At 43.5% G+C, this 11,149-nt stretch overlaps 1 protein-coding gene across 1 annotated transcript in view; it reads left to right on the forward strand.

Annotated features, from left to right (window-relative positions):
* PELP1 (proline, glutamate and leucine rich protein 1) overlaps positions 1 to 8,613 on the forward strand; it is a 34,190-nt gene extending 25,577 nt beyond the window's left edge. The window contains 16 exon segments of the mRNA XM_074311706.1: positions 3,468 to 3,527; positions 3,976 to 4,126; positions 4,597 to 4,726; positions 4,942 to 5,029; positions 5,249 to 5,337; positions 5,419 to 5,535; positions 5,688 to 5,835; positions 6,012 to 6,171; positions 6,262 to 6,317; positions 6,521 to 6,727; positions 7,024 to 7,095; positions 7,097 to 7,188; positions 7,190 to 7,777; positions 7,779 to 8,130; positions 8,133 to 8,333; positions 8,457 to 8,613. Coding sequence (XP_074167807.1) covers positions 3,468 to 3,527; positions 3,976 to 4,126; positions 4,597 to 4,726; positions 4,942 to 5,029; positions 5,249 to 5,337; positions 5,419 to 5,535; positions 5,688 to 5,835; positions 6,012 to 6,171; positions 6,262 to 6,317; positions 6,521 to 6,727; positions 7,024 to 7,095; positions 7,097 to 7,188; positions 7,190 to 7,777; positions 7,779 to 8,130; positions 8,133 to 8,333; positions 8,457 to 8,552 — 2,607 coding nt within the window. The 3' untranslated portion in view covers positions 8,553 to 8,613.
* The last annotated feature ends 2,536 nt before the right edge of the window (positions 8,614 to 11,149 follow it).

Genomic DNA, 11,149 nt, shown 5'->3' on the forward strand with positions numbered 1-11,149 from the left:
TGGTAGATAACCCAGCACACATGGAACAAAATCGAGAAAAACAACCAGACTTTACCAAACTTATATGGAGATCATCTATGCTGGAGCAATATAGTACAGTAAAGTGTGATTTGAATTAATGATCTTTTCGAAATCAACTTTTGATTAAACACACTGAATGAAAGTGGGAGGCATTTTGACAGCTAATCTATGCCACTTGCTAAGAAAATAATGGCCTCCTCTCTCTCTCTCTCTCTCTCTCTCTCTTTTTAAAAACAGAGGAATTTAACTAATTCCTCTAGTTTTGAGGAATTTCTAGTTCCTAATGAGTTTCTAGGCTGTCCCTTGATTGCCAATGTCCAAAATAAGGGTTTATTTTTGCAGTTTCTCCAAGGACTTGAATTTCTTGGAATTTTTGTATGTTTGGACTTTTTATTTTATTTATTTATTTATTTATTTATTTTTTATCACTTCTAACAAGATGAGAACTCTTCTTTTCCTCTAAATGGCCAGGGAATTCTGGCTCATAGAGACTTTAGTTCTTAGTGATTCCTCTGAAAAGAAGATTATCCAACTTTGTAGGGTATGTTTTGTCCCTATAGTTTCTTACCCTACCCACGCTTTCTTGCTAAAACATTAAAACAGTTCCTCAGGATTGGGGGGAGGCTATTTTGACTTTGGTCAAGGCACAATTCAGTTTTAGAAATTAAATGTAACAAGTAAATTCTCAGACCAGGATCTCAGATTGATAAAGTGGTCAACTTTGTGTCTTTTAAATAAAATTATTGGATTACCTCTATTACAAGGAAAGGATAAAACATTAACTTTACCACAGGAATCCAGCTTTATTGATTAATGTAGGCCTGAGCAACTATGTGAGAAATTATACTATACTGAAAAAACTGAAATTTTCATTTGCTATTTATTGGGTGTGACTTTTTTAGTGGCATCTATGTCAAGCACAGAAATGTTTTTGGAATCAAAACTAAAATTATTTCTGGATGTTCTACTTTTTATTTCTTATCTGTTCTCTTTCAGACTACATAATAGAGATATTAAGATTGTTCATATATTATCACATAGTAAACATGAGCTCTCAAAAGGAGAAACCTTCCAAAAAAACTGTCTAGAAATGAAACAGTCTGCCCAGGAATTCATAAATTCCCCTTCACTTAGAGATCTTTGAAACTTATGAGGGTAGTTGTAGAAGAGATTTCTGTTGGATTTGAGTTGGAATAAATGTCCTTTGATGTTCTTTCTATTTGGGGAATTCTGCTGATTGGTCTGGTCCAAGACGCACCCAGGTAATTAGCCTTGAAGTAATTTGAAAAGGAAGAGAACCTCAAAACCATGGAGAATCAGCATGGTTTTTATGGAGGTGATCTTATGGAGTTGATCTTTGAAGTCAGAGATTCTGAGAACCAAAGATGGGAACATATTATAGGAATGGAAAATGGTCTATATAAATCACCACATGTAGGAAGTGGGATGCAAAGTTTGGAAGTGTTTTTAGTCTAGTTTTGCTAGAGCCCAGAATACATAAAACGGAGTAATGAAATAATGAACCAGGTCAGGCTGCCAGACTGAGAAATTTTAGGTAAATCCTAGAGGTAATGAGGGGGATAGGAAGAGGGGGGAGTGGGGACGCCACTGAAGAGTTTTGATAATGGGGAAAGAGAATGGGGGAATAATATGTACATAAAACTATTATGTTACCAGGAACTATGCAGGGTGCTTTTTTACAAATATTATATCATTTGATCATCACAACAGTTATGCAAGTCCAACTGATAAAATGATCAAAAGATTTGATCTGTGTTCAAAGGGCTATGTGAATCCTGTTACATAACAACACCACTATTACGATAAACATTCAAAGAAAGGAAGAAAGAAAGGGAAATGACCCATATGTACAAAAATATATTCAAAGCTGCTCTTGGGAAAAAAAAAAAGAAATTGAGGAGATGGCTCAATAAAGTATGGTGTGTGTTTGTGATGGAATATTACTGTTCTATGGGAAATGATAAGCAGGACACTCAAAAAAAGAAAAACAACAACAACAACAAAAAAAAACCAAACCACTGGAAAATTCTCCAGGAACTCAAGCAAAGTGGATTGTACTGTACTCAAAGTAATAACAATGTTCTGGGATGACCAGCTGTAAATGATTTTCCTTTTCTCAGCAATACAATGATCTAAGTCTACTCTGAAGAACTTATGAAAAACCTATCTATACCCAGAGAACGAACCGATTATGTCTGAATACAGATTGAAGCATTCTCTCTTTCTTTTTTATTAACTTTATTTTATTTATTTTCTTATTTTTTGAGGATTTTTATGTTCATTAACATGGAAAATCTATTTGGTTTTTTTTTTTACAACATGATTTTTATGGAAATGTTTTGCATAACGTCACATGTGATTTTTTAATTGTGAGTAAAGATAAGGGAGAGAACTAGAACTCAAAAATTAAAAACAAATGTAAAGTTTATTTTAAATGTAACTGAGGAAAAATATTAAATAAATAAATCAAATATTAACATTTATGAAAGATAGGTACTATTATCATCTCCATTTTACAGTTGAGGAAACTGAAGTTAAGCAACTTGCCCAGGGTCATAAAGCTAGTGAGTGTCTGTTTGACTTCAGGTCTTCTGGACTCCAAGCCCAGCACTTTATCCACTGGCTCACCAACTATTTTTTAGAGATATGATCAGACTTGTGCCTTAGGAAGATTCTTTTTGCAGGTGTGGAATTGTTTTGGAGATAAGAGCAGTAAAGACTTGATAAAAGTCTTTATCATAAGTTCAGGCAAAAGAATGTTAGCCATGCAAGTGAAGAGAGAAGCAAAGTTGGGGTCATCCACACCTAGGAATTATTTGTTTTGAACCTGGTCGCTGATGCCCTCCATGTAAGTAGGGAAATTTTGGAAGCAAGGACAGGTTCAGGAGGGAAGTTAGTCTTTTGGACATCTTGCAGAAGACTGTCTATCCTCAAGGTACTTGCTGCCTTTCCCATCATATTTCCCAAGTGCCCAAACACTCTACTCATTTTTTTCCTGAAATATGCTTTCTGTATTACTGTTACTGTGACTACCTCCCACTAGTTGGTCTTCTGCCTGAGATGCCCTTTTCTTTGCTTCTTCCTCCCCATCACCTCAATTCTGCCCATCCTTCAAAAGCCAGTTAAGGAATTGACTCATGCCTAGAAAAATGTCAGGAGAGGAAACAAGGATGAATGGAGATAAACTTGATTATAGAGGAAAAAATAAAAATGGTGTTTCGTGAGCTATTCCTACTTTCACAAGACCTCAGTCCTGGTGATTCATAGTATATAAGCCAATGGTTCATGTGTTGCCATTAGACAGTATGACATCTCACAATAGTTCTCAATTCCTGTTTTTGGTGAATATTAATTGAGATTATAAGATTTATTGGGAGGAATGGGGGAGTTCCTTTGTCTTTCTCAATAATTCCCTTTCCCTCTAGGGCAAACTGGCCTCCTTTTTTCTATCGAGAGTTGAAGCTTTGAGTCCTCAACTCCAGCAGGTAAAAGGGTTGTGGGAAGGACATAAAAATGGAAGTTTGAAAGGGTGGGGTGGGTATATAGAAAAGGCTAGATTTTTCCTGCCCTAAACTTTATGGCAATCATAGAATACATGGTCCCAGTATTGGGATGATTCTGTGTCTTTGCCTATTCGGATCTTCCCCTTAAATTTTCTTGACTCTGGCTTATTCTAGTTTTAAGATTTGTTTCTCCCTCCTACCAACCCACATAAATACCTCTACCTACTTCTCTTGTCTCCTCCCCTATTTATGTCTGTCTTCTGAGCTCATGTGTCTTGGTCTTCCTTTCTTCCTTTGTTTCCTTTAGGTTTAGAATCGATTTTCCACCACCATCCCCCACCCTCATTCCATGTTTCTCACTGGTACTTGGGGAGGATCACAGAGTGATTCCCTTGGGTGACCTAGTTCCTGACTCTCCTCCCTACTGTAGTTGGCGTGTGAGTGTTACTCGAGGTTGCCTGCCCTGGGGGCTGGCTTCTCCCAGGGCCTGAAGCACACAGAAAGCTGGGAACAAGAGTTACATTGTCTACTGGCCTCTCTACATGGCCTTTTGGGGGCCCTCTACGAGGGCGCTGAGACTGGTATGGTTGTATCAGGATTAGTGGCGGGGAGAATGGTGGGGTTGGTAGGGTTTGATTGCTATGGTCCTTGGGAAGGTGGTGATAAGAAGGGTGGGGAGGAGGGAGATTGATTCCAGAATGGTATGGTTAAGAGGTGGGGGATGACAGACAAGGGGTCATTCATTCATTGATTATCTTTTGCTTACTGAGGAAAAAACACTCCTTATGGTAAATAAGGCATAAATAAATAAATCTGTGGGATCTGGGAAAACTTGAAGCTCTGATTTTTTTGAAAGAAACAGAACAGAGCATGTGTGGAGGATGAACCATATGCTTTGGGCATGAGTAGAAGAGTAATCTGAGCAGGGTTGAGTTAATCTGGGTTAATTTTTTGGGAAAGATGGAACAGCTTGACAAAGGGATGATAAAAAGTAGGAAGTTCGTTAGCTGTCACTTTGTATATGTGTGTGTATGTATGTGTGTATATCCAGCCCCAATACAATATGAAGGTCCTGGAGTCGAGCTGCTGCTGCCACCTCCTGCAGATAATGATGTTCATGGTCTTCTCCAGCTTCGACAAAGATTTTCAGGACTGGCCCGATGTTTGGGGCTCATGCTCAGGTGTGGGAAAGGGAATAACATGGTATGGGAAGGTGGGAATGGGGGTATGATAAGGGTTGGAAAGGGGAGGACCTAGAAAGAGGCAGAGTCAGGAGGGATTAGAATTCAGCTCTAGCTTAGGTGCCCTTAGGGGTGAGGAAGACATAAAAAATGATAGAGCCAGCTATTTTGAGGGCCTAGATCTTATGGGATCTTCTCTCTACCTCTACTTCCAGCTCAGAATTTGGGGCACCAGTGTCTGTACCAGTACAAGACATACTGGACATTATCTGCCGGACCCTCAGTGTTAGTGGCAAGAACATTGTAAGTGAAGAATTTGCTGTCCTCACCTACCCTGGGATCCTCCTACTCCCTAAGAATCAGGACTTTTTATTTTCTCTGACGTCTCCAAAAATGCCTGTATCTTTTCACTCTTCCTTATCGCCTTTCTTCATTGTGTCCTTACCCATTTGCCTCCCACCTCCCTGCCCCACTCCCAGCCTGCCCTTGCTCCATGAACATACTGATTTCTCTCCTTACCAGAGCTGGCTGGGGGATGGTCCTTTAAGGCTACTGCTGCTGCCCTCTATCCATCTGGAGGCCCTGGATCTGCTCTCTGCCCTTATCCTTTCGTGAGTGTGATTGGGGAGGGGGGATTTGTTATGGGAGTTGTAAAGTGATCTCAGTTTCATATTCTCCCTTCACTCTTCCAGGTGTGGGAGTCGACTTGTTCGTTTTGGGGGGCTTATCTGCCGCCTGCTTCCCCAGGTCCTTAACACCTGGAGTTCTGGGCGAGACCCCCTTCCCCCAGGCCAGGAGAGACCTTATAGGTAATGAAGCTTTAGGAGTGTTGTAGTAGCTTTGGGAAGAATAGATGGGATGTAAGAAGTCAGTCAACTGAGAATTTTGTGAGAGGTGAATTCTAAGAAAGGAGAGAAAAAACTCCCTTTCATATCCATAACTCTTTCTCTTTGTCTCCCAGTGCAGTTCGGGCGAAGGTGTACTCAGTGCTGGAACTCTGGGTACAGACCTGTGGGGCTGGGGCTGGGATACTCCAAGGGGGAGCTCAGTCTGAGGCTCTGCTTACTCACCTGCTTAGTGACATCTTCCCACCTGCTGATGCCCTCAAGGTGAGGCCTGAGTCTTCAAGCTCAGTCTCTCCCAAACACTCTCCCCTCCTGACTACCTGCTTTGTTCCTCTCCTCCTTAATTCAGCCTGTTCCCTTCCTCCTTTTTATTTATCATACTTTTTAACTTACACATCAGTAATACTCTTCCTGCTCCCTCCCCCACTACTGTCCCCAAGCTTCGTGCTCCTCGGGTCACCCAAGATGGAGGATTGCAGTCTGGAAAGCCTAGTGCCCCCAAGAAACTAAAGTTGGACTCAGGGGAAGCTGTGGTCCCACCCATGCACAGGAAGGGAGATAGCAATGCCAACAGTGATGTCTGTACCACTGCCTTGAGAGGTGAGGCTCATGACAACACTAGGAGAAATGTTTTCTAATTTGGAGTCAGCCCAGTTTCACTCACATGAACCCCTTCCCATCCTCTCCCAGGTTTAAGCCGGACCATCCTCATGTGCGGGCCCCTCATCAAGGAAGAGACTCACAGAGTTGGTTCCCTGCATCAAGATCTTGGATTTGGGGGGATGGGGGAGGAAGTGAAGGGTTGAGCTTGGAATGTTGGTGACTGAGGTGCTGGCCTTTTCTCCCCTCCTCTCCCTGTTTTTGGTGGTACAATTGAGGGAGGAGAGGGAGTGAGAGGGGGGGGGGGGATTGTCGTTTAGTGTATGACCTCTCTTTTTGACTCCCCCAGCGACTTCATGAGCTGACATTGCCCATGGTAATGGGTACCCAACAGGGTGAGATTCCTGGAGGTTCTCCCTATACCAGTGCTCGATGTCGCCGAGAGCTCTACCGCTTGCTGCTTGCTCTGTTGCTGGCACCAGCACCACAGTGTCCTCCCCCCCTCACCTGTGCCCTGCAAGCCTTCTCCCTTGGCCAGCGTGAGGAGAACCTTGAGGTACTACCACAGAATGTCCTCACTTTTCTGGGAGAGAGAGTTCCTTCTCTTCTAGCCTCTGACCGAAGTTTTCTGCCTATCTTTAGGAAACCTAGTCTATCTGTGGATTCTGCTTGCTGTTGTTTTTTTTTCTATATCACATCTCAAGTCTTCTCTTGCCCTGAAGTTCATCTCCTACTTTTCTCCTTTTCTGGTCCCCTTTCCTGACTTGGCTTCTTTTAGATTTTTTCTGCCTTTCTCTTCTCTTCCATCATGCTAATAATAATCCCCATTTTTTTCTCTTTGCCCTTCTCTAGGTCTCTTCCTTCTGCTCTGAGGCATTAGTGACCTGTGCTGCCCTGGCCCACCCAAGAGTTCCTCCTCTCCAGTCCCCCAGGTCCCTCCAGTCCCCCTACTGCTCCCCCAACTCAGCCTGAGCCCCCTTCCCCCTTCCGGGCCCCACCTTTCCATCCCCCCGGTCCTCGGCCCCCCAACCTCTGCCACAGCTAACCACCTGGGCCTCCCTGTCCCAGGCTTAGTGTCTGTGCCCCCCCGACTTCTTCCTGGCCCTGAAAACCATCGGGCAGCCTTTAATGAGGATTCTACCCCAGCCCCTGCTGGGACATCCCCACCTTCCCAGCCCCCAGAGGAGGCCTTTGGAGGAAGGCCTCCTCGACCAGCGTTTGTTCATTATGAAAAAGAGGAGACATCGGATGTGGAGATCTCTCTGGAGAGTGACTCAGATGATAGTGTGGTGATTGTGCCAGAGGGGTTACTGCCCCTGCCCCCTGCGCCTCCCCAGGGTGGCACACCACCCCCGGCACTACCTGTTGTTGCTACTGCTGCCTCCCCACCCCTGCCACCCAAAGAAGAGCCTGAGGAGCTGCCCCCTGCCCCTGGACCCCTGCCACCTCCACCAGGGCCTGGAGCCCTTCCACCACCCCAGCTAGTGGCTGAAGGGACAGCTGGTGGGGGACCCCCTCCGCTGGAAGAAGACCTAACGGTTATCAACATTAACAGCAGTGATGAGGAAGAAGAGGAGGAGGAAGAAGAGGAAGAAGAGGAGGAAGAGGGAGGACTTCCCAGAGGAAGATGAGGAGGATGAGGAGGAAGAATATTTTGAAGAGGAGGAAGAAGAGGAGGAAGAATTTGAAGAGGAATTTGAGGAAGAAGAAGAAGGAGAGCTAGAGGAAGAGGAAGAAGAAGAGGAGGAAGAGGAAGAAGAGGAAGAACTAGAGGAGGTAGAATTTGAACCAGCAGAGGGTGAGGTAGAAGATAGGGAAGCCCCTCTCCCAGATTCTTCTCCCCTTCCCCCTCCCTCAGAGCCTCCCAAGGAAGAGCCAGAGCCTGGCCTTCTGATGGAAGTAGAAGAACCCAGTGCAGAGGATGAAAAGGAGGGGGAGAGTGCCCCCTGCCCTGGCCCCTCGAGGCTTCACCCTCTCAAGGAGAAAAGGAGCAGGAAGGTAGAACAGTTGTACCAGAAGCACTCCCTGCTGAAGAGCTGGCTGGAAATGAGCCCCCTGTCTTAAGTGAGGAGGGGACTGATGGGAGGGGCAATCAAGAGCCTTCCCTAGCCAAGGCTGCTGAGGCCACAGTGACAGAGAGTGAAACGGCACCCGTCGGGGAGGTAAGAGGGACGAACACGGGAGAGGGGTATGGGTAGTGGGTGGTGGAGAAAGAGGCTGCTTCCCAGGCTGGTTGTGGCTCCCCGCCTTATCTGTGCCTTTTGTCTGTGCCTCTCTGCCTCCAGAAGGAACAGGATGACACAGCCGCTATGCTGGCCGATTTCATTGACTGCCCGCCTGATGAAGAGAAGCCAACACCTCCACCAGAGCCTGATTCTTAGCACCCCTCCACACTCATACCTCCCAGGTTTTCAATTAAATAAAGTCATTATCTGTATATCAGCCATAGCCTCTGCTTTTCCTTTTGCCTGCTGCACCCCAAGCATTTTGTCTTAGAAGACAATCCGGGCTTGGTGGGAAGGGACATTGGCCTTCTGTCTCCTCTTGCGCTCTTCTCTTTCTATCATTCTTCCTCTTCTTTCTCTCCTCTGATCATCTCTGTGGAAACCAACGCTCAGCAGCCTCATCTTTGCTTTCTCATCCGTAGATGTCCTGGGCCCTAACTGACAATATCAACATTTTATAGAATGCTTTTAGAATTCATAGCCATTGTTTTAACCTTTATAACGGTAATGATAGGACCACCATATTGTCTTGGACAACTTGGTTGGGGGGAAGGGGTCAGTACTGTTGTTTCCATTTTACAGAAATGAAAACTGAGACCCAGAGGAGAAATGACATAAAGGAGAAAGAAGGTTCCCCAGGCAATCGAGGCTTACACCGTGCCAAGGTTCACTAACTTGGGCTGGATGTGAAGAGTGACTATGGGTTGGGGTGCAAGCTTGAATAAGATAAACTTCTTTTTTTAAATAATTTAATATGGTCCGGTAGGGAAATGATATTTCATCTGAATTGGTTGGTAATATTTGGATTATCATAGAGTGTAAGAGTTATCGAGTACCCTGGGATGATGTGTTCTAGCCCCTAGGGTTATTAGAAAACAGAATGAAGAGAAGTAAGGTGATTGAGCCAAGGTTACATGAGTAAGTGGTAGAGCAAAGATTTGAATCCAGGTCCTCAACTCTTCCTCCAGTATTCCTTTCAGGCAATATATTATATCCCCAACTGGATTTCCATTGGAGTCTGAAAGGGGATGACATTTGAAGTTTATAAAGCATGAAAGGAATGAATGGGTTAGAGATGATGGAATTCCAATGAATGAGTGTAACCTCAACTCCAACTGTTGTGCACCTGGATAAATGCTGTTCATTTCCTCAGAGCTGCTGACAGCCCGGGGATTCCTCGCCAGGCAGAAAATCTAGCAATGACTTAAGAATTTGGAGACCCAGATTCCCAGTCCTTTTGACTAGATGTACAACCTTAGATAAAGTACTTTAAGTTCTCATCATCTTCATGAGAGAGTTGAACTAAATCCATATCTCAAGTCTCTCATAGCTCAGATTTAATAAACTCAGTGATCTTCCTCACCCACAGAGAGAGAAGTTTGGTCCCTTTTAGCTGACCTTCCAGATCTAGTGGGGTCTGTCCCAGTGGGTACATCTATCTAAAATTTTGTAGAAATTGGGTGTCAGGTGGTTTGCATAGGAGTTGTTCAAAAGCAAATTGATGTGTGGCAAAGAGCACTAGACTTTATAAAGTTGCAAAACCCGAGGTCAGATCCCAGTTAACTTCACAAATTATTACTGTGTACATGGAAATAGACTAAATTACCAGCTTGGGGTACAGAAATGAGTATAAGGAAGAGCTTCTAACTCCAGATCTAGGATCCTGGGATCATTAGTTTCAGATTTTCTTCTATTGGACTGAATGCAACATCCACCATTTGTTTCTATTCCTATAGCAAAGCAAGAATCTGCTCCTATCAGGTCCTTGCCTAAAATGAGAAGATCTTCTCATTTCCAGACTAAAGATTTCTTAGTTTCTTTAACTGATTTTCAAGTGTCACAGACTCTTTATTTTGGCAATGTCCATAAAATACAGTGCCTAAAAAATAACTTAAATGCTCTGGATATGTGTTTACAATTGTGTAATGGTTGTGTTTTAGGGGGGAATGGAGAGGTACACATAATAATGTTTTCACTGTCACACTGTTGACTCATGAGTTGCCTGAAAAGACCTTTTTTATATGAACCCTTTGCCTAACCCCAATTCTTCTATATTGTCCTGATGTAGTTGAGATACTTTGTTTTCAGATCCAAGTGAACTTTACATTTATCCCTATTAAATCTCATCTTACTGTATTTGAACCCATTGTACTAGTTTTAGAAATCCTGACTCCTTTATCCAGTGTACTAAGTATCCCTTTCCAGCTTTTTGTCATCTACAGATTTGACTAGTAGCCATATATTTCTTCATTTTGATAAAAATGCTAAACAAAAAAAGTGAAGGGTAGATCCTTGAATACTTTGCTAGAGACTATACAGGTCAAATAACTTCTCTAGGTCTGTATTGTCATCCAACTCTTGTCTCTGTGTTGCCCATCAGGGTGACATGAGAGAGTCCTTGGGTGCCTCCCAAACGTACCTTCAGTGTACCCAATTCCAAGCCTTAGCTTAGCACTCTATCAGGAGAAGACTGATTAACCAGTTCTGTCTCACAAGACCCACCTCAACTCCTGTATTTGTAACCTTGATCTTGCTAGTCCAAAGCAGCCTGTCTCTCTCTTGAGTCTTGTGGTACTTCCTCCCTTGTCCTTTGTTGTTGCTACTTATAGCACAGACCCAATACCTTGTCTTTTCATTTCATAGAGTCCTTAAATAGAATCAGAAGGGACTTCAGAAATGGACCAGTTCTGCCTTAATATTTTATGGAAGAGGAAATTAAGATTCAGAAAAATGAAATCTATTGCCTGTGATTT

Source organism: Sminthopsis crassicaudata, chromosome 4 (genome assembly GCF_048593235.1).
Source record: "Sminthopsis crassicaudata isolate SCR6 chromosome 4, ASM4859323v1, whole genome shotgun sequence".
Taxonomy (NCBI): Eukaryota; Metazoa; Chordata; class Mammalia; order Dasyuromorphia; family Dasyuridae; genus Sminthopsis; species Sminthopsis crassicaudata.